Below are 23,787 nucleotides of genomic sequence, written 5' to 3'. Positions count from 1 at the left end.
CGCCCATGGCGGCCAGCGATAGCGCCGGATTTCCCTCTAGTCTATATTAGTATAACACTCTATGCCACATGGGTGCTATGGGCCTTCGGCTACGCCGAACCAGTCTTTAACGAGATTTTCCATCTGCGTGCATTCTGTATATAATTTGTTAATAAGGTATGAAACTTTTCTGCAAGATCTACAGCACCTATTGTGGCCTTCGTCCCTGCTGCTGGAAACCATCGTTTCCATCGCTGTAAACGATCGCTGGAAACCCTTCTGTCTCCTCTACAGCCGACTCTGGCTGCACAAGTCATCATCGACCGCACACCTCAGGTTTGAACCCCTTTGCTGACGGCGGTTTGAGGGGATGAACCCTGGTGAGGAGGAGGAAGTCGAACTTTATTGTCATTTCAAAGATAAACGTAACCCAGAAATTTGTACGCGTTTCAGAATACGCTACTTGAGAAAACTTGTGCTCGTAAATGAGTAAATAATATTTATATTCCTGTGTAATTAGGGAAAGGTAATTGTGTTTAATTATTGAGATCGGAGCTAGTTAAAGTAATAGGTTTGGCCTCGTTTTTTCCCGATGCAACACGAGAACGTTCGTCCCGTATGTTAATGGTTTTACGGGAGAATTTGTAGTAAGATACGTACGTACCAGTAGCGTTATTGAGAATACTAGTATTGAGTAGGCGCAAAGGATTGTGCTGGTAAAAAAACTGACGCATCTCCACGAAGTGAATCATGACGAGTGGGCAAACACTGGGGATCGTTCTTACTGTAAATCACCCGGGAGAGTGCTTACTGCTACTAAAACGATCTCAAATCCAATCCAATCCAATCCAATACAATTCAATTTAATGCAATCTAATCCAATCCTATCTATTTCATTCTAATCCAATCCAATCCAATCCAATACTCCTCGCGCATGCACAGCACGGCTCTCCAGGAGCTCTCTCTCTCTCCCTCTCTCTCTCTCTAACCTTTTGTGAACCTTTCAGTTTGTTCTTGCTAACCTTATGTTAACCTTTTGTTCACAAATGTTTCCATTTACACGGTGCTGTGCGTCTGTCTCTCTCTCTCTTTCTCTCTAACCTATTGTCAACCTTTTATTTTGTTATAGTTAACGTTTTGTGAACCTTTTGTTCACGGATGTTTCGATTTACATGGTGCTGTGCGTCTCTCTCTCTCTCTCTCTCTCTCTCTCTCTCTCTCTCTCTCTCTCTCTCTCTCTCTCTCTAACCTTTTGTGAACCTTTTGTTTTGTTCTTGTTAACCATTTGTGAACCTTTTGTTCACATGTTCTCGATTTACACGGTGCTGTGCCTTGAGCACGGACGGCGGACACCGGATGCCGGACGGACAAGCCTCGGCCTTAAGGTGCTTCCCCCCTAAAAATTTCACTGACAGTGATATCTCATATGAACCTCCATTTCGATGGCCGTCTTTCTGGCTGGAGAAATATGATAGCGTGTTGCGCGGCAGCGCCCTCACGAGCGAAGACAAGGCAGGACGGTTTTCTCAGCTATTAGGCGTTTGTACGCAGAAAGAACAAATAAAGAATGTTTGGCATTACGTACCTATATTTAGCAGAGTTTAAAAGGCAGTAATGACCCACTCAACAGAAATGTCATTAGACGGATACATTTTATTGCAAACATTGAAAAAGACACAAAAATTAGTATGCTTCCTGACGCCAGGAAGATGTATCCTCAACGTGTATACAAAACTTTTCCGAACGTCCAAGTTCACAAGGCAATCTGACTGGACTTGATGGTAATCATGCTTAAACTGCCAAAATAATGCCTTATTGAAGTACGGTGATGCTGGTCTTATATATGCGGACAAAATAGGCTCGGTGTATGCAATATTTTAATCTCGCGCTTGAAGTCGGTTTTTATTAATCTTAGGGCTATCAAAATCATTGGGCTATGCATCATACAGCTTTGATTTGCTAAAAATTAGAAACTCCGGCCTCGGCAATTTCTCTTTCGCCAAATATATTTCTGCAATCACTGAGGAAATATTGCTTAGAGCATACGCGTTAAGTTGCACGCTAACTGAATCGTAATATAAAGAGACAGCAGTGTTGCGACACACTCGCGGGAAGAGTCAAAACCAGGCCATCAATACACTGACTGAGGGCTAAGAAGGTTGACATATGATTATTTTCCAAATCGCGCTTGCAGTTGCTGGGGAATCCTTGAGAGCAAACTCTTTTTAAAACCGCGGCGTAGAAAGCAGGGGATTGTATTTTTAGCCAGGCCTAAATGAAACACTCCTTTGCAATGCGGCACTCCCGTCAGTGTTAGAAGTGCTTGGCGGTTCAATCATCCTTGTATCGCCGTCCGTTTCCCAGCAGGGGTTCCGTTTCTTCATCCACATGTACTGTCGCGTCTGCAGCACGACGGGAAGCTGGCCATATGCCCTGTGCAAACTGTAGAATACGAGATACAAGTAACAATAAACTTGATGGCTACAGCAGCGGAAGCTAACCCTGCTGACCCACAAACGCCAAATTATTAGACTGTTCTTATAACGTAGTGTTTCTGACACGGTTGTTTAAAAGATACTAAAAGCAAAGCGACAGCTTTCCCTTTTCCAGTGAAAACTCACGTTAAGTCACGTTACCTTAAGCCAGAATCATTATGAAGCTTTTTTTTATTGAAAGTGAGACCACATCAAATCCGTTAAGAAATTTTGTGGAAGCACTGAGTGAATACCCCGAAAATAATACTTGACCGCCAATATCTAGTAGCCAGTAGGTGCCCTAACACTAGAACGGCTGTCTCAAATTTTACGCAGTCCCAGATTAGACTACATCTAAGCCACACCGATGGAAGAATACATGAAATGCTGCTTCTTTCTTGTTTAATACATACAAAAACACTTGAAAGGTTCAATTGGTCGGTTTTACTTTGTCTACCAAAGATGTTTTTCCGTTTGCAACTACAGGTATAAAATATCTGCACCAGAACCTCTAATCAATATTGCTTCGCAGTGACCTGGTAGCCCCACAAACCGTGTTTATTTTTGTGGCCAATACATCCCACCGGAAAACGCCCCCTTCATAATAGTAGCAAACGCTGCCTGCCAGGTGGGCCCAAAGCATACGTCCGAGAGATTTATCAGCCAGAATTAGTCCTTGGTACCACTGAAACGCCTGGCGAAGCCCTAAATTGTAACTTTTTCTAAGCATTCTTCTAGAAAATGTTTTGAGCTTTCTGAGATAAGGACTGCGGCTTTTGTAACACCTCCGCCACACTTCGTACATTTCCCTCATCATTCAATAACCGATGGCTTCTCTTAAACTGTGGAACACCCGGTTTATATGTATGGCAAATGCACCACCACAGTTCAGTTAGCCAAGAGCTGCCTGTGATTGGCTCTGGGAGGCCGAAAAGCTATCGGATAATTAGTTTGGGAGCCTCCCGTTGATCATCGCAGGGCGGGAACTACAGTGCGGTAATTACATCCACCATGTTTACACCCACCATGTTTACATCCACCAGCACGCTTTTTTGTACCAATGGCTGTGTTCAAAAATACTGGTCGCATTCAGTCTTTTAATGGATTGTTTTATCACGCCTCCAGACTTGGAGGTGCGAAATAAAATTTCGAAGCACGACGCCTTGTGGTAAAGCCAGTCGTAAATTACACGCATCAATTAAAACAAAATAGAATGTAGATTTATGTTTTCTAGAAATTATGTATTTTTTAGAATTATGGGTGGGAGCAGTACGAAATTCGCAGCCGTGCGAGGCGAAGAATATTCTCAGAAGAGCAGGGCGATGCGTGATAATTTTATTACCATTAATAAGCACAATGAGGGAGTTTCGGCTCTGTCAATGGCACTGAACTTGGTGTCGCTTGTTGCACTTCAGCAGTGTTCCGTGTTTAGATTGCTCAACGGTTTGATGTTGGCACAGAAAAGGTCACCCCTGCGCGACAGGGGTGATCTACTTTTGCACAAATTGGGGAAAGAACTACCACATCTCAACGAGCCCACGAACCAAAATAAGAATCGACCTTGTACAAAGGCTTTCAGGGTTCCCATAAACGGACATCAGAAAAATGTGGTTGCTCGGTGAACGGTATCTTTCCCATGCACTTAGAGTATAAGCCTGTTTCGTGTTTTTTGTTAGTTATGAACCCAGATAAAACCTCTATATACAAGTTGGGTGCAGTGGTCAAAGCTTCTGAAATTGCCTGCTTAGGTGTGAAGAAGGCCACCACTCTCCGTGACATCGTGAAACTTGGCGACATCGAGCCGTTAGATGTAAACGATCAAGGGCATGTATTTGACGGTAAAATATAAGGTGGGATATGCCAAACGAATGTTTATTGCAAGATTGTATCAAGACTTTGTGATGCCAGTATTAAATTTGATGTTTACAGGTTTCAGACTGACGTATTCATATAAATAGAAAGGCAGGAAATTCTTTCCCAAATGCAGAAATTAGCAGCAACCATTACCTCTTCACTTACTACCCACCTGGCACACTACCGCCCTATTAGTGAAAGAAAAGGATGACCGTTTTGTCTGCAAGTTTATCCTCGAGTAATAACAAGGGCGAAACGATAATTAAGAATTTTCAAATCAGCCTATATTTTGAGGCGTATTGCTGAGCGACATGCGAGCAGAAACGTTAATTAATTCCTGAAGCCACCTTTTATCTACTGTAAACCATGCTGTTGGGCTAGTTGGTTCATATTTATACTTAAAACTGCGCAAACGGATGGGACAAGAAAAAGAAGACGGGACAAGAGGAACTGCGCCCGTCCTGTGTTTTCTTTTTAAATGCAGAGCATTTCCGTAACTCACGATGTCACCCGCGTTGACGTCCGTCGTAGTCCCCACCGTCGTAGTCCGCACCCGTCCCCCTACATTATATAAAAAAAAATACTATCCGGCGCCTGGTTTCGATCCTTCGACCCTGCGGGCGGAACGCAATGTACATGGTGCTCTACCCACTGCGCCACAAAGCCGACACAAAATGGGAGGCTACGAACGCGCCTTATATCCTTGACTCATTCAAACTACGTCAAGAAGCTGCTGATACAACGCATTCACTACCACCAACTCCCCAAACACTAAACGTTAACGCAATACACCCACCCCCTATGCGACGCATTTACTCGAGTCCCCCTCGCGGGGAGATGGGCCCAATTTTCTTGTCCCGTCCGTTTGCGCAGTTTTAAGTATGTTTATCTACTGTGCCCGCCAAAGGCCACTCCCGATTATTGGGATCTGTCACTTGATTACTACACCGGAGTGCCCACTTCCTTTCTAAAGAGGGAGTTCAATTTAAGTTCTGGGCAACCTTCTTTGTGTGGTTGCTCGTCTTTTTGTTAGCCCCACTTGTATCTGATAACGCTGTTTCTATGGCGGCAAACACCCTTCAAGAACTGTGGGATAAGCGAGGCGTCATTACATATACAATAGCGTAGCCCAAGTTTTGAGGCCTGGTCCTATGCACCCTCAAGCCTCCTCCATTTTATCCTAGCCTGGGGAGTTATGCATGGTAGTTACCATAATCTCTGGAGAGTGGGGGCCGTCAAGAGGGATCAGAAAAATACTAAGGCCAAATACCACCATTGTAGCGGCTGCTCGAGTAGCGAGTAAAGTCAAGTTCCTTTATTCTCTCTCGCATTGAGGAGGAGGAACGCGGAACGACACTTGTTGCCGCTGAAATGCATGCTAAATATGAGAAACACTCTTATATTAGAGGCGAACACTTCACAAAGGTGGTGTCAAATATCCTGGTTTTGAAGCAGCAGTTCATAATTTATCGATGCGTGCAAGGGTTGGTCAAGTGTAATATTGTGTTGTGTTTTTTTAACTGTTTCAGCGAAGTCGTTTTTCACCGTATTTTTAAGAGCAATTCCGCCTCTGAGAGTTACGGGCATGGCTGCAGTATAATTTACACACATGATACGGAGATCCTGGTATACGCAAACCACATATTAGATGCAATCTGTAGTTCACTTATTATCATGGTAGCATCGTTTTCTCAATAATTTATACGTTTTGATAAACCTGTACTCCCATCTTTCCTAGCACGTGCCCCAAAATAATACAACAGATTCCTTTGTTTCTATCTAGCCACATACAGTAGGCAACAGGTAAGAATGGCTTCTCTTCTCTTCCGAGTAACTTTTGGTGTTGCAGAAGGGCATATTCTAGTACTGCTGGAATTTAGATTCGTATTACAATGTTACCAATATGGTTTTATGAACTGACAGTAATTATTAAGTACCGCGATATCACCAAAAAACGTTTCCGTCACTAGGGCCATCATACTCTGCAATTAGTGTTAATCACATGTTGCGTTAACGCGCGACCCCACAACTAAATACAAACTCGAGTTACTCAAAGAACTGGTATGTTTTAGCTTGTAATTACGTAATTAAAGGTGTTCGTAAGGACATAGTACGTTGCCTCGTCAGCCCCACAGGTATTAGCATATCCTCTATTTTCACATTTTACGTTGTCTCGTCAGCCCCACAGGTATTAGCATATCTTCTATTTTCACATTTAACACGCACGTACGTGGTGGCACTCTATCTTGCTCATAAGTAATGAATAGTTTTCGTATTTATTTTGAATGCTAGGAATAAGCACAATCTAATTCATGTCAACAGAAGTGTATGAATTCTATGTACCGTTGTGTTTTTTTTTTTGTCAGGCACCCTGCATCCAGGGGAGATATTCTGATCCAAAGACATCGTTTCATTGAGTTAACTACACATGCCTCACAGCAACCGACGATAGCGTCTTTTTACGGTCTCATGGGAAATCTGGCTGTCAATTGGCAGCATGCTGACTGCTAGCTACACATCATTCTGCAAAAACCTAAACCGAAACTTAGGCACCAAGTATCACATATCAACGGTTAGGCACTTACTGCATCCCACACGCCGTTTGCCGCACCGTCAATCGCAGTGCGAAGTCGGCGCCAACGGCCACTAGAAGAAATGTTGTTCCTGACATGAGCGATCACGTGAGTTTCGCTTGTGACTCCGCCGAAGGCAACTGCGCCCTCAATCACCCCTGCGAAGAGGAAGCCGCCCGTCGCAACTAGCGTGGCCGCCGAAATCGCTGTGAGCACCAGACATGTGCCCCGCATTGCCTTCTGGTCATTGCGTTCGGCAAATCTGAAGAACGCACGTTCGATTTCCTGCAAGTTCCGCAAGAACACCCGTTGTTGTCATTCTCCGCCTCGAAAAAAAAGGCACATCACATACTGCTAATCCCTCTGTACCCTTGTCACCATTATTATGCTTTGATTCAGTAACACCTACCACCAAAGTATTAGGAAATTGCCTGTGATCACCGCTGATAGCTTCACGTCCGTTCACGCGAATGTTCCCGTTCGAGCCGTTCCTCATTCGGCCGCCGACTTTGCTGTTATATGGTATTGTTGTCTCGTAATTTGATACATCATTCTTAACCAGGTGACAAATTTTTCACTAGAATTTTCATGCCTATGAATTGTCTCGCTCAGCAACACCGCAATGTTTCGGAGTAGAAGGGCTCTCAGAGAGCCCCGCGTTCTTGTAAAATGATCTGTCACTTCGTTTTGCGGTGCAAATTTTCGTTTTTGTTACTCAAATGTTTCCAATACACACTTTCTTACACCCCCCAACATGACTAACGGGTTGTACTCAAAAACTCCATTCAAAATTTGCTACCGCGCTGAACGGTACGTAGGTTCTGACTAAGTATGAACCCTAGATGCTATAGTTATACTAAAGCATCTAGGTATGCCATAGTATAACTATAGCGTTCTGACTAAGTATGAATCCTGGATGCTGTAGTTATACTAATTGACCGTGCACTTAGTAACTCCTCCTTGTTTGATACATAGTAACAAAATTACGAGTTATTGCACATAATAACTAAGGCGCTTTTAACGCTGCACCGCAAGATTAATTTTTTTTTTTACAATTACACATGGTTCTTTGTGTATGCTCGCAAGAAAATGCATAATTCGATAACTTTTGCTCAAATATTTATTTTTTACGACAAGCCCACAGACTCTATCAGAGGACATGTCCTTGCTGGGTATAAAAGCAAGCCTAGCAGATCCATTTCTTAGGTAACTAAGTTCCACTCGCCCTTCCTGTGCATTCTGTGCACGCCGTTGGCTTTCTTGTTCAATTTACCCACCGTGGTGGCTCAGCGGCTAAGGCGTTGCGCTGCTGAGCACGAGGTCGCGGGTTCGATTCCCGGCCGTGGCGGCCGCTTTTCTGATTAAGGCGAAAGCCGAAAACGCCCGTGTGTACGAAATTTCAGCGCACGTTAAGGTTCCCCAGGTGGCCAAAATTAATACGGAGTCCTCCACTACCCGACGATAAATTAAGGAGTCTTCCTCAATTTATTTGCTTTCTAAGTGTGATATGTGCGTGTTGAATGTGTCTATATGTCGTGCTTCGCGCTGAGCCGATCCACATTGTCACACGTATATTTTTACTAGGTTTTGCATGTCTAGTAAGAAAAAGCACTAAGTACCTAGTATTTGCTGTGATAAGTAACAGGTTAGTGTTCTGTTAGTAAATGCACCACATTCTATTTAAGTGTACGTTCTTGAAAGCTGGCCCCGTCATTTTGTGTTTATGGCACTATACGTCCTGCAGCTTTCCACATTCGGTTTAATAAAGGACGGAGGCAGCGCAAGAATTTCAGGACTCGGCCAATTTTCGAGTATATAATTTCGTGTATACTGGAACGAAACGTAAAAAATACATGCTGTAAACAAACGCAGGCTAGTTTACGCAACTGGTAACACCAGGATACTACTAATGACTAATTTCTATGCAATGTAAAAATATGAGCGCATACAATTACGTATTACTGGCATGGGTCATTTGAATACACGACACAATTCACGGCGAACGAAATTATCCGGATGGTGTCCTAGTTCTCTTCACAAGCCAATGAACTCAAACGCGGCTGAGCTCTCCTTTCTAAATAGGCTGCACGACAGCCGCAACCTCTTAGTGGCCTCTGAAACTACTGAGTAATGTGGCAATTTAAAATTGTAAGAACTAGACACTGCGGTTGTAGCAGAAGCAGTGTATGCGACCACAATGCGTGTTTCCTACGCCGTCTGAAATGCGTTATGCCTCGGAATCTTCCCCATCAAGCCAACTGGAAAACGTAAGCGTAATGTGCATATTATCAAACAATTAAACAAAGAATGATTTAGCCTTTTTACGGGCTCGCATTCGTGGATCGTTGCACACTTCTCCCTCAAATAACCACACCTGATCAAGAATTTAAATAAGAAAATTATTTCTAAAAACGAAGGAAGCTCACACAAACGCGTAAGACTTGAAGGTAGCGAAGCTGCACGGAACGTTAATGACCATCAGGACGGTTGAAGTACACGATTGCAGCCTATTTGCTTCTCCTTAGCTGCCGCCACGACCATTAATCCATCGTTGTTGTTATTAGTGTGAGGTTCTTTCATTTTTTGAATGTGATACTCATTGGACATCACCTTAAACACATGTCTTTCTCGTTCCGAGCACGTTTTGTTGCAATTACGGCCAACAGTGTAGTATTTCTTGTTCCGAGCAAATGTTACGGCGAACGCTGCAGTTTTTTTTGGCTAATCTTGGCCAATCACCATAAGTGGGTATGATTGGCTTGACTAACATGCTTCTGGGATGCTGAACGGTCCTTGCGAGGCACGCATACACGAGAGCTTGGCATTTTCTTGGTTCTGTTACCTGCAGGGCATTCACTGTGAGGCCCGCGCTTATTAGCGAGCGTGCGGCAACGTATTAGTATTTTTAACTGTGGGCACAAAAAGTACGATTTGCAAAACAGATTCTCTGTTAAACACGACGTTTTGAGATATTCACATCGGCCGCAATGGTTTCTAAGCCGTTTTGCAGAATGAAAAGTACCTTTTCTAGCTTATCCAAGTAAGCCTTTGAGAACTGCTCTCCGCCCATTTTAGGTGTCCGGGAGAACAACTCTATCGCAGACAGTTTTTCCCTGTTATGATGGTCTTGCAGTTTTCCGGAGCTCAGGTAGGGCAGGTCTTTACCACAGATCTGGATTGAAGAAATGTTCGAGCAGAGGGTATAAACGCCAAATCTGTGGTTTCTGCCTGCTCACCTTCTCCATTGCGAAGTTGTAGGCATCCCTGGATGCAGTCATGGCTTGAAGGTTGTTGACCTGGGCCGTCATCTGAAAGTAGAGCAGTAACTGCCTGGCACAGCTCGATGTCAACCTGTCCACCTACTTGTAACGCGGACTGCGGCTCCGGTAGCTGGCCGTCCTTGAATATCTCTACATATGCCTGCAAGTAAATTTTAACTGTAAAACGCTCCTTAATTGGAATAGCGACAGCGCATACGTTGAAATAGCCCAGCAGCTTTTTGCAAGTGATTTCTTGGCCATTGACGTGTTTGACAAGAAGCTTGTCAGGGGCCAGAAGAGAAGGGACCAGCACTTCTAACTGCTCCTGGAACATCTTCTCAATGTCCGACAGGCGACCATCAAATGACTCTTCTGTAGCCACCTGAAATTACATCACCAAGAAATTGTTCCTTCTCAGACCATGCGTAATCCAGTAGCAGAAGAACCATGTACGCTGTCGTCTTATCCTCAAAGCGAACAATATGTTATTAGGCACTGCACCTTGCATTAGCACCTCTTAACTTGTACATTCGAATTACCTTAACGGCCCTTCCCAAGAGAAATTTACTAAGTAGGAACTTGCAGAGAAAATTAAAACAAAATACTATAGCCATCATACAAAAGTAGGCATATAATAAGTAGCTATCTACAATTTCACGCTTGTAATTGTTAACTTGTTAACACTTTGAGTCGAATAGGAGAGTTGTTGGAGCATTGTAAAATATTCAGCTCGCCCCGTAAAGACCCTGCAAAAAGAATTGCCACACAACCCAGATGCTTCAACTGTGGTGCATCTCTCCTATTATTTATCATGTATAGTGCCCTGTCTAAATATGCTTTTCTACATGTACCCACACACACATCAAGCTGTTATCGATTGAATGGCCGAATTAAAACGTAATGACCTTCATAAATGGCGTGCAATGACGGCGACAGATATCAAGAGAGAGTATACAGAAGAATGTACAGGGAGTACCCTTAAGCCTGGATGAGGCATCAGAAAGCAGCCAATCTCCTCAAAGCATGACTTGATACGCAGCCGCAGGCTCTGTAGCTGTTCAGGCTGGTCCTTGGTGATCTCCAGCCGTTTTTCAAGGATCTTGCGGCCACCCTCGGCCCCATACTTCGCCTGATACGGGTAACTCCAGTCCCGCACCAACAACAGGAGCTTTTGGAACGGTTTGCCGACGGTACATTGCTGCACCTGCAACGATGCAAAAATGAGTGCGGAAAGACTAGCCAATATTCGCTGCTTGAAGAGCGCCTACACTGACCTCTTGAGCGAGCCGTCCGTACTCGGTGAAGTATTCAAGGTTTTGTAGGTCGTCCTCTTGGATATTCTGGGACAAGTTGTATACTTGCACTGAGCTCGTCATGGTGCTAAGAGCAAAAATGGTGGCGCAGCCTTGTACCGTAGACTTGCAGTCAAACGTTCCCTGTGTGTCCATCAGAATAACAGCCAGCTGCTTTCCCTCAGGCGAAGTCACCTGCGACAAGGTATCACTGAAAAACGTCCGTTGCTGCAAAGCGGTCGCCTTACCAGAAACACTTCATTCCAGAGTAAGATACCCGTAGTGTCACCATCACAGCCTCCACGCCACGTGAAGCCACTAAGCGGAGCATTCGGGTCACCCAGCCATCCCTCTTGGCCACCCCGCAGCATGTACCGTAGGAAGAAGTCCAACAGGAAACTCTTTCCCTTGCGGAAAGCGCCGGCCACGGAGACAACCACGACTGGCTTGTCTTTCACGTTGGGGGCTAGCAGAATGGTCTCGAGTGCCTCCGTATTCAGCTCGAAGGTGCCGTCAACATTTGCGGTCAGCATCTGCACCGGCTTGCCACGCTGCACGTGCTGTTCCATGTGTTTCCTGCAAACTTTGCACAACATCACGATCAAACTACCTTACCTACATACGCGCTTGAGTTTAAAGCCATAAATGTACTGGTTGAATAATTGTGCAGACGGAAGTCAATGAGAGGCCAATGTCTTTCCAATATCCAGATTTTTATATTTTGTATGCAGCTATGGTCTTTCCCGAACTCTTTTAGAGGTGATCGTAAGTTCTCACGCACCGACAAAAGCTCCCAATTCTTGATTCAAGCACTGTAACACCCCCATCAGTCGAGTAAAACCAAATAGATACAAGAAAGAACTAATAGACACATTGACATGAAGGGAGAAAAAAAGTCGAAAAAGTTCGAGATGCACAGATGAAGGTGCGACATCACAAAAGATAAGTGCTGCAATATCTAAGACAATTACTTTGCGTTTAGGGTCTAGGGGCCGTTGTTTGATAACTAAGACCTTTTTATAAAATTAAACCAGATTTACTGAGTATGTTTATATGAAGAGAGAAAAACAAAAATATTGAACTATTTTTTTTTGAAAATTGATATAAAAGAGTATCTAGTTGTGACAAGACTTCGACTTCTTCAGCTTTAGAGTTAAAGGAAGCAATGAATAACTAAATTACAAAGTCTTGGAGCTAGTTGCACGTAGCATGGGAGATTTGGGAGGAGCAGGAGAAATGAAAATGAAAATAAAATTTAGAACAGTAACCCTATGCTTACATGAGCTTTAAAAATAGGGCAGAATGAGGAAAGTAGCACTAGGTCACAAGGTAAGATGGCACATGTCATCAAGAGATAGTTAACAATACCAAAAAAAAAACAGCCAATAAATTCAGAGTGCGATTGTACTTTTGCTGTACTCCTAATCACCACTGCTAAGCCCTAAAGATCCGTCAGTACCTCTGAAAAGTACCCGTATTAAGATGCACCTAGGGCCAGCGTCCAACAACAACTTGAGTGCATAATCTTCGCTTTACTAACCAGTTTTTTGAAGGTGCCTACTGGACGCTGTTCTAAATATTATTCTCCTCCCTTTCGCTGATATGTTGCATCAGAACCACGGGCCGATGATTACCATTTTGCCGTAAGACTCACCCAGTCGACGTACTCACAGGAACCGTAAACTGCCTTACCCTTGGTGACAGAAGTTGATGTTCCTACTTTTAACTTGTACCTTAGCTTGGTACACTACAGCAACAACCCTGTCGCCAATACTGTGTGGTGCGCGTATTTGTGCTCGCGTTAGGATCGGGTTCTAAACAGACATAACTCTCAAAGCGGACAGCAGCATGTCCACGGGCACAAACTCCTCCCAAAATTCCATTCAATCTAATTAAACAAAATCCGTCAACATCGCGTGAGTAAACTTAGCGCACCCATTTTTCAATCGTTTTAGTAACCTGTACCTTATTTTCTTCTGCTCAATGAGCATGTAATGTTAACAATTATATTGGTCAAGGCACTTCAAAGCGCAAACGCTCAATTTTCCCAGCTCAAGTTTTATGGCCAGCTGGAGCTGCATATGCGGGTTTCTGAATTACATGTGATTTTTCAGTAAAATAGTATTATGCTTCCAGCAAAATGTTTTCGGCCAGGTTCATGGTGGCATATCTTTTTCGCGTTAACTTACCTGTGCGTTACAATCGCAGGGCCTTTGGAATCGTAGAAAAACGGCATTCTAAACAATCTACACAATCAACATATGTGGCTAATTTATAGGCAGCCTATATATATGTAGATATATCGGGGTGTCGAACCGGAACCGAACCGAACCGAAATCCGGATTTAAACCGGTATTTTTGCCGGAACTGAACCCGAACCCGAACCGTTATTTTTTAACACGCTGAACCCGAACCGGAACTGAACCTAAAAACGAAATAACGGTTACCGGTTCATGCCGAAACGATTCGACCCTCCGTTGTTTATATTGTACAGTCAATGCGATTCAGGTACTTTTTTCTTTCACGTACCATCAACTTCGTACCCGCTCACGAACTTTCCCCTACAGACCATGTATTGGACAATATCACGCTCTATGTAACAGCAGGGGAAATGAATGAGCACCAGTGTAGCAATGGTCTGTTGCTGCTGGAAGCGCGAGCGTAGTTCAAGCTGACCGAACGAAATGTTATTCTCGGCAGCTTGCAGGGGATATAAAACGACTTTGCCCTTGCCTGGCTGCGACTTTATTGGAGCAATCAGGCCGCAGGAGTGCTCCACTGCGCAACAGCGAAAGCCTACACCTGATGTGTGCAAACTTTTTGCATTTCATAATTTGTTTAAAAGGTCCAACACCTGCAAATTGCTAATACTTGACAAGTGTGACCGCAGGAGCTGCTCAGTGGCTAAACCGTTTGCTGCTGACCACAAGTGGCCTCGATCTTCCTTCCCCACGACCATTTTTCTGAAGTATATCGAAATCGAGAACGTCTGTGTATCGAGACTTTGGTCCACGTTTAATATCACCAGCTGGTTAAAATAAGTCTGCCGACCTGCAACATAAGCTGCGCCTACGAGCACAGATATAGCACTGGGCATCAAGTGCGCCAGTTACAAAAATGTGTTTACACGGAAAACAACAAAAAAGAAAAGCCGAATCACGATGTTTTAACATATTACGCAAAAGGTAAGTAAAACCGAATAAGTAAAAAAAGCACCAAAACGTGGATATTGCTTTATGCTTTTCTTTGCCCTGCCTTTCACAACCAAACGTGTCATCAACGCGAATGAAGCGATTTCCGTGGTCAGTTTTTGAGGACAGTGGAGTGGACAAGTGCCGTTTTTTACAGATACAAATAACAACAGATATGTCAGGGAAAACTGTAAAGGTGCGCACTTAATCCCTTGGCAAGAAACTGCAGCCCTCGACCTTGTCTTGGAAGCACAAATAGTAATAAAGCAGATGACACGTGTAGAAAGGCAGGCCGGTACCTCACACTGTCCCATTCGCCCAGCGATCATCTTTTCTGCTTGTTCTGCAGTTTTGACTCTTTCAGATCTGCTTTTTTTCGAAGGTGCACTTGTACTGACTGCCGAATTCGCTACAATGCTTCTACCGCTACTCGTTCCGGAGGGGAGTACTGCTGTGGACGAATTATAGAGCGTCTACCCAAAAAAGTCCCATCTCATGCTCCGCGCGTCAAATTTCCCTTTCATTTTGTAACAGCATAATCTGTGGTAACATTCCGCAATGTAGCACACAGAACGATGGCCGGGACTCAGGTGGTACGATGACATACTGATTGGGATGCACAGTTTCGGTATAGCTATCGCAAAAGGAATTGCAGTGGTCAGAGCAATAATGAAGTGACTGAGCGTTAACTAAAGCTTACTTTTAACAAAAGTATGGCAAACACATTCGATAAGATGACAGCTAACAAATTATTCAAGGTGACCAAATATTCTAATTCATTGGTAGTATTTATGTGCCTTTTGTAGAATTTTTCTGTTTTGTTACAAATATAAAAATTGTGCGCCATTGGTATTAAGCGCTGGTATTTCAACGCGCCAGTACGCAGGCCTAAATTTGAGGCTTCAAGGTTAGCGTGATGCGGAATCCATAGCGACGATTGCGATTTCAACAAAAAAGGAAAGGGCAGAAAATATCTTCAAATGTCATAGCTGTTGGCGGTGGCTTTATGAATAGTCGCTAGGACAACATAAAGTCTGGGCGAGAAACAACGTGGTAAATCGTCGCCACTTCATCTGCTTTTCTAATATCTAATAATTGTTTAAAGTTTTGTTTGCCATTGCGCCACTGACCTTGGGGAACAGCAGAATTTTAAATTTTTGTTTTTATTTTGATTTGGCTGTCGTTTTAAACTACTAAATCTTTTTTATAAATTCAGTTATCATTTAACTCATCGAACCGGTTCGCGAACTAGTTCGGTACGCGATGTTGTCGAACTGGAGCGGAATGATTTGCCTGAACCAGAGCCGTAACCGAACCAGTATTTTTCGGTTCGACACACTGATATATATATATATATATATATATATATATATATATATATATATATATATATATATATATATCAGTGTGTGTGTGTGTGTATATATATATATATATATAAGACAAACATAAGGGCTGGCAGTCAAGAAAACTACGGAAAGCAAAGGGGAAGATGTGGGTAATTGAAATAGATAAAGAATTTGGAAATGCCGAAAGAAATTGGACAAAAAAATACCAACCGAGTGGAATCTGAACCTACGACCTCCAGAATACCGGTCTGGTGCGATGACCACTACACTACCGGTGGGGGTATTTTTTCCCTCCCCTTTCTGGGGTATTTATGTTAAGGTATTTTTGTTTCCCGCGCTTGGGGGTGGTAGCCAGCGCCACTCGGACTACTCGGGGTGAAGGGGACTTTTTTTTAACCCCCGGGCCGTGACTCGAGTGTCCACGAGATGTCGAGAGTAGTCGACCAGCGTTGAACCCTCTCAAGTTCCCTATGACACCAAGACTGCCAGAACAGAGGCCCTCGCTATGCATGTAGCGAATCAGAATAGGAAATGAGGGCCTTCTTGAAAAAAAGACAGAAATAAGAGTTGGCAGTCAAGGTTTCTTGACTGCAAACCCTTATTTCTGTCTTATTTCAGCGAGCCCCTCATTTCCTATCCATAAAGCAAAGGAATGCAAGGGGAAATATGGTACGACACTTTATTCTTCTTCAAACAGATATAGTCTTTTGAAAGAAACAAAGTGGAGAAAAATGCCCGCCGGGTGGGATCTGAACCCACCACCTCCAGAATACGCGTGTGGTCCGATGACCACTACGCTACCGGCAGGGTTGTTCTCCCCTCCACTTTCTTGGGTATTAGATGGGGAGCATCTCATGCTCGGGGCTGCGTCCATCCCTCCCTTTTCGTTGTCGTTGTTGTCCGCCGTCCGCACCCCCACTCCACATGCCTGACCAGGCACCGCTGATGATGATTGTGGCAGGATGCTCCTAGGGATTGGCCAATCAAAGAATCCATCACGAGATAGCTTCGTGTTCAACCACCGTCGTCATCTTCCCGTAGAGTAACCGCTGAAGAAGAAGGAGAAGAAGACAAAGCTGCGAAGAGGAGGGAGTGTACGTTGTTCTCAGCCCGTGCACCAACGTCAACAACCTTTACCTCACCAACGCTGACGGAGACCACCGATTCTACCGCAGAGACGACAACATCGACAAGAACATGATTGATGAGTTTCGGCGCCTCGAGAACCACCGCTACTCACCGTAACACAACAGTACTTGCGTGCCTTTGCCACCGGTGTGGACCCGGACGCGGAATTCCGTCTGGCGCTACTAAACACCAGATCACTCAACATCACGGCAACACAGTGGAACCACACGGAACCCCCATGATGCTTCGCATCCTCGTCAGGGTTCCCCACGGGGAGATGGTGTAAGTTTGGTAGACAGCGCCACTCCTACTACATGGGGTGAAGGGGACCTTCTTTTTAACCCCTGGCCGTGACTCGAGCGTCTACGACATGTCGGGAGCGGTAGACCAGCGTTGAACCCTCATAAGCTACCTATGGCACCAAGACTGCCAGAACAGAGACCCTCGCTATGCATATAGCGAGTCAGAATGGGAAATGGGGGGCTTGTTCAATTAAGACAGAAATAAGGGTATGCAGTAAAGAAAGGCAAGGAAAGCAAGGCAAAAATGTGGTAGGTCTTTTTATTCTTTTTAAAACAGAGATATTTTTTTGATAGCAAGAAATAAAAAAAGTGGTGAAAAAAAGCCCGCCTTATGGGATGCGAACCCACGACCTCCAGAATACGCGTCTGGTGCGATGACCACAACGCTTCCGGTGAGGTTGTTCTCCCCTCCCCGTTCTTGGGTATTTATCTCAAAATAATTATTTCTTTTGCTTGGGGATAATAGACAGCACCACTCCGAACACGTTGAAGGTATATTTAACAAGATGAAAAGCAAGCACACGACGTGAGCATAACAGATAATGGGAAAAGGCACAACACAGTCGGAAGGTACACAATATAATCTGGCAGTTCGGGAGGTCCGAGAGAATGCCCGATAGCGAGTGGGCGATGTGTTTCTAGCGGCTCAACGCAGGAACGACAGCGCCCAGAGCCGGAACAGAACGTAAGCGATTGGCGCACCAGTCCCGCTTGCCTTCCAGCCTTCGTCTTTAGAGCTTCGCGATCGCGGCCCATCTTTATTGTCGTGGTTGCTGCAGTTCCCGCTGCAGTGCGTGGTCAATCGCTCGCGCGGCATTTCATGACATACCCAATACATTGAGAAAGTAACAAAAGCAAAAAGAAAAAGAAAAAGGAGAGGCAGTTCGCCCACTGTAGGTGCGAAATGTTTACTGCTTGCGTGGCCTCCATGAGGGCATTCATTATTTTTTAATTTGCTATCGCTGCAACTTCGAGCGACCGGCACTGAAAAAAGGGTCGATTAACTGCTAGACACTAGTTTGAATGCACTGTATTCCCAATTCTTTTAAAAAAGTGTTTAGTAAAGGTCTCGGTAGTATAGCTAACTAAACACCACAGCGAACCGGCCTAGTTAGAAGCGGTTCGTGATTGTAAATGCACAAAGCAAACGGGGACACAGGAAAAACACCGTGCGCTCGCTTTTGTGTTCCCTACTGGGGAACACAAAATCATACAAGTGCGAGAGCTTGTTTGTGTAAGTTTGTGTAACCATACAAGTGCGAGAGCTTGTGCGAGTGCAACCATACGTAAAAATATAATTATGCAAGGAGCACGCTTTCGAAAAAAACGAGATAAGCAAGGTTAATATATCTATTTTTAGTCGGTCTTGCATAACCACTCGGCGTTGAAGCCTCCTCTTTATGACAGCCTGCGTCCCTGGTGATAGCGGTTGATGAGGGTAGGCAACGCGGAAGTTTACCTTTCCTCTCTTGACATTGCATCCTGTTGCGCAACTCCGCGGAACAGGGTCGTCGTTGCCTGAGTTGCGGCGTCAGAGTGGCCGCCGCGTTACCTCTTAAGAGTCACTTTTTAAGTGTTACCTATCAAGCCTTATCTTCAATATGTCAATTGCATTATCGGCGCCGGTAAACACTAAAGCGTTAGTACACGCGAAAGCACGGGAAAGCACGGTGTGGCTACGCCTGTGGAGCTGGGTGATAAGGGGCGATGCGCTGTTACCGTGGGGTTTCGTCAACTGAGTGGCCGTTGCACTGTGGAGAGCAAGTTTAACGCGCCAACAGCTGTTGGCGCGTTAAACTTGCTCTCCCGACCTTGATACTTCAGCTAGCTGACGTAGCAAGGTCGGGAAACTCTCCCCCCCCCCTTCCCCCAGCAAGTAGCATCAGGCAAAGCCCGAAAAGCAAGTGGTCAGAAATTAAGGCACGAAACTAACACAGCACAGTGTGCTTGCTATTGAAAAATTGTCACTCAGGCCGTCGCTCTTTGCCAGGCACAGTCATTAAAGCCACTGCGTCTTTGAGAAGCCAGTTTCTTTTATTTTATTGCATTCATGCGTTCAATAAAATATTTATTATTGGTGGTGGTATTGTTATAACTGTTTATTTTAAATAGCGTTGATGTCGCTTCATGCTTGCCGCTTATTTCGGAATGGCGGCTACGAAAAGACTTGCAGGCCGTCACGGCTAAATTTAGCGTGTATCTAACATATTTAGCCTGTGCGTGAACGAACAAGAGACCGATAAAACCCAAGAAATGTATAGAAATCAAAATCTTCAGGTTCGAGGTAGCGTAGAGGCATGCCTGAGATTGAAAAATAAGATGCAAACTTATTTTTATGATAGTTTAATTTATTGTCTTTTACGACACACCAGCGATCGCCGATAGTGCCTCGTTTTTTAACCGCTAACAAATTTCAAGCACATTCTATAGATTTTTCTCTCGCGTTCTGTTATATAACGTCCACAAATTCAGTCTCTCGATTGGAAGGTGACACGAGTAAGATCAGTGAAAAACATTATTTGCTGAAAAATCAGTCTGTTTAGTTTTCTTCCTTCTTTTTCTGTCTCGGACGTTCGTCGACCGTGCCGACGATGTTAATCATAAACCTGGTTATGTGCACTCCCCGATGAAAGCCTTTCCAAAATACTTGCAACAACTCCAATCCTGCCCTTCCCAAATCCAGTCGTGGCTTCAAATTATGTCACCTCTTAACTCTATCAATTACCCTCTTTTTGCCACATTTGGAATTCATAAGCATTTGCTCATCGTAACTGGGCAAGGAACTCAATCGAATGGGCCCGAGAATTGAAATGAGTTTTGGTGAAAAATTAGCCCTGCTTCACTGACTTCACTGATGTTAAGAGCGAAGCTGCAGGCGTTTTCTAATCGTAAGGCTACGCTTCATCGAACTTCTCAAAGACAAAAGATTGATTCATGTTCGGACCAATTCACTTTTGCCATCTCACACTACTCCCGGCATCTACTGAGTTTTTGTAACTTTTGAACACTGCCACGAGCTGACGTCGTGAGCGCTTTCTGGTTTTACAGGCGTATTTTGTATTTCCCATCACAGAAATCAAACAGCCATGTATATTAACCCTCCTGAAACATTCCCTACATACGGAATTATGGGAACGCGGAGTACTTGCCTAGAATGACACAAATGCGCCTGAAAACAACGAAGACTTTTGAGACGCAATTGAAAATGAATAGTACATACATGTCGCAGTATTTTGCACGGTTTTATGTTTGTAAGATCACTAGAATCGCGAAATAATTGTCCGTATGAATTTCGTACATACGGTTATACCGAAATCATACGGAGCGCGATTTTGCTTACAATTGAAGATAAAAACAACAAAACTGTGCCAAACGTTTCTATTCTGTGAACTGGTATCATTCCCTTGTTTCTGGAACTCTTATCTAATTTAGTTGTGTTTGGGGGCGTCACACTGCGTATACACTGAGCACTCCCATAATTCCGTATGTACGGAACGTTTCAGTAGGAAAATTATTAGCACAATGGATGCATAATTTATGTATTGATGTCTGTTGCCTGAAATATGCTTAGTTTTCATCTTTGCTCAGCAGTGTTGACAAGTGTAAACAGTGCCACCAGATTAAGTAGTCTTAAGATTAAGTTTCACCTATATAAGCGTCCCGTTCAGCAGATTAAGCAGATTAAGATTAAGAACCAGATTAAGTTTTGCCTATATAAGTGTCTCGTTCAGCATTCTTTTAACTGCTGCATGTGTTCTTGGCGTTTGCTCCCCGCCTGGCTAGGCTGTGTCTTTTCCACATCGCTGCGACCGCGTTACCGCATTTCGTCCCATAAATGCCTCGACAAAGAACAGCAGCGCCATTTAAAGGAGTCAAATAACAGGGTTACTATCTTCACTCCAGCTTAAAAGTTGCGGCATGCGCCACATTTTGCCTGTCATTGGATCTAATATGTCTTCATTAAATACCGCCTCTAAACAGCGGTGGGGACAGGGGCCGTGTTGGTAAGATAGTTCGTTTCCGTTCGTGGCAGCTGGTAGCTCATTCGTGTTTTAACCTCTTCTCTTCTTTCCTTCAGTCAATTGTAATGAAGTTTTCGCCCCTCAGCCGAAAAACCCAACAAACCTTTCTGTCGCACAACAGAAATGCCCGTTGCACAACATGAATATCAGATATCTCTGTTGGGGCTACAGGATGGTCGGTTGTGCGACAGGAATCTATATTGTAGAACTACAGAATGTCTGGGGCACGACAGAAATTTCTGTTTTGCCTACGACAGAGTACCCCAATCCGGAAGTTACAGTATAATCCTGTCGTATTTTCTGTTGCGTTTTTTGACTGGACGCCGCGTTTGAATTTTGAGTCCCTTCTGTGTATTAACGTTAAATTTTTGGATTTTATAGAGGCGAATATTTATGTTTGAGATTTTCTGGCATACTTTCGCATTTCTTCGCGTATGTCACGATCCAGTTATCTGTTGTTTTTACTGGCCATGCAAAACTTTTCTTCGCACCTCAACGTTTCCTCGCGCGTCGGTAGAAACTTTTTCAGGAAAGAATGGCGGAAATTGGATAAAAAAGACTTTCTTCTCAGGCGGGAGCCACGCAACGTGGTGCCAATAGTTGAAAATAAAGAGGAAAACAATAACAATCTTGTTTTTTTTTAGGTTTATGAAGCTGCACACAAATGAAGTGCATTTACGTACCTTCAACAAGGACGCCGTTCAGTTGAAACCCACGAGTTGAAAAGAAGTTTCCGTGACACCACTACGCGATATAAAAACGCAAAACAATAAACAGCGAGATCTTTTTGTTCGAACTGCTCACGCATTCAGCCGTAACACTATCAGCGCTCATAGGACAGACATACCGATGATGAGAGTTGTACGACGGACGCGAAACGCCGAGGAAGTACCTGCCCTACAGCTCAGCCTTCAGCGGGAACCGCTTAACAGTACAAGGCAACCGATCAAACACCAGGTACGATATGGCGCGCCCACGCCACCGCTGTGAGTGAAAAAGCACACGCGCGCCGCTTCGAGAAGCGCTTATCGCGGAGCTCTCACGTAACTTCGTGACCATGCCGTTCTCCTTTCGAACCTCTCTTCGCTGGAGGCGCCAGCGTCTCGCGAACCGTGCTTCGGCTCCCAATGTTCTGCAAGAAGCCGAGAGGTTCCTTGAATTAACGTTTCCAAATGCTTCATAAGACAAGTACGAAACACGGAGGTATAGACAAACATATACCCCAGTGTTTCGCCGTTATCTCATTGCATTTTTGTAAACATGACTATTAAGTACTTGTCACGGCTTTCGGCTTTAATCCAGGTTTGTTCACCAAGACTATTTTTGGGGCAATGGAAGTAGCGCGACTGTACTGAAAACAAATTTCCGTACGTAAATGTTTGTTATATTATTTGTTGCTGACTTTTTTTTTTGGCGAGGTGAGGCAATTTACTGAAGTGAAATTCTTGTATGCCAAATGTTGTCATATGTAATACTTGTTACAAATTACATTTAATAGGTCAGCCTTTGATTTCTACGTCTCACGCTAAGCATCAAGCACAGAAAATTGTAGCAATGTGTACAATATCCCACACCAAATCGGAGCAGTAGCGCTAGAGGAAGGGTTTTGGGAAAAAGCTCCGGTCCGTAGAACGTTCTCGACGCGCTTAGTACATATAGTAGAGAACCGACCAGGCTTAAAAAGGTCTAGCTTAGCTAATCCACATTTTGTCTGTAAAGTGAGTGGTTGGCTTAAACTTTCGCTTTAAAAAACGGAGTCTCGTTTTCCGGGTATGAACATACGGTTGTTGTCATGCAATGAATTCATTTCTTCGTTAGCCGCAAAATGTTTTTACGATCCCTGCTTCGCTCATTTGCCCTTTTTGTCCCAGGGCACGGTTCTCAGGGCCAGTTATTCCTAATATAGTTGTGTTTCCTTCTGTACGGTTTTAGAAAAGTACTATGTATGTCATCGTATTTGTACCCGTAAAGTAGTTTCAAAACCTTTGCAAAAACGCACAGAGGTTTAGAATTGCTTCTCGCTCTATGTTTGGTCTCTTTCCGGATCAGTTTGCCCTTTTGTCAATTTTAAGTTAGCGCTTTCTAAGTTAACCGAATTTCTAAGCATCTACTACAAGGTGATCCCTTGGAAGAAGTTCTTTCCTGCGCACAATTTTCGCCTCTACTTGTGCGTCTGATGTCCCTCACTAGATTCATTCGCAGTGTGAATGACTTTGCCAATCGTAAGGTTTCTTTTTTTGTTTTCGATGGAATGTCCGTTGCATAAAAATAACTTATTTACAAATATACACGGGCACCCGTCTCTCGAAGGAAGTCAAGAAGGGAGCGGTGGTGGGGTCCCCAGAGCCACCGCTGAAGGTCGG

The 23,787-nt window shown here is 44.1% G+C and overlaps 1 protein-coding gene across 1 annotated transcript; it reads right to left on the bottom strand.

Annotated features, from left to right (window-relative positions):
* Positions 1–1,626: 1,626 nt before the first annotated feature.
* Positions 1,627–22,402, bottom strand: LOC144144225 (atlastin-2-like). Its single transcript, XM_077675593.1, has 11 exons — positions 22,272–22,402; positions 22,108–22,168; positions 11,681–12,015; positions 11,415–11,627; positions 11,117–11,344; positions 10,358–10,522; positions 10,244–10,300; positions 10,117–10,188; positions 9,903–10,052; positions 6,893–7,165; positions 1,627–2,421 (listed from the first exon to the last, which is right to left on the bottom strand). Exons 3-11 carry the CDS (start codon positions 11,999–12,001, stop codon positions 2,311–2,313), a joined length of 1,590 nt encoding a protein of 529 aa, XP_077531719.1. The 5' UTR covers positions 12,002–12,015; positions 22,108–22,168; positions 22,272–22,402; the 3' UTR covers positions 1,627–2,310.
* Between the last annotated feature and the right edge of the window lie 1,385 nt (positions 22,403–23,787).

The sequence above is a fragment of the Haemaphysalis longicornis genome, unplaced genomic scaffold, assembly GCF_048455015.1.
Source record: "Haemaphysalis longicornis isolate Haplotype H1 unplaced genomic scaffold, Haemaphysalis longicornis Haplotype H1 scaffold_67, whole genome shotgun sequence".
Lineage (NCBI taxonomy): Eukaryota > Metazoa > Arthropoda > Arachnida > Ixodida > Ixodidae > Haemaphysalis > Haemaphysalis longicornis.
Note: the sequence above shows the minus strand (reverse complement) of the source record. Positions and strands in the feature narration are given on the sequence as shown.

What these genes read in the sequence shown, in the direction of transcription:
- LOC144144225 (XM_077675593.1), bottom strand. Translation starts at nt 12,001, where the DNA reads ATGGAACAGCACGTGCAGCGTGGCAAGCCGGTGCAGATGCTGACCGCA. An exon ending in TGCCTCATCCAGGCTTAAGG is followed by an intron (nt 10,523 to 11,116) that starts GTACTCCCTGTA and finishes ATGTAATTTCAG; the next exon opens with GTGGCTACAGAAGAGTCATT. An exon ending in ACTTGGATAAGCTAGAAAAG is followed by an intron (nt 7,166 to 9,902) that starts GTACTTTTCATT and finishes CGGAACTTGCAG; the next exon opens with GAAATCGAACGTGCGTTCTT.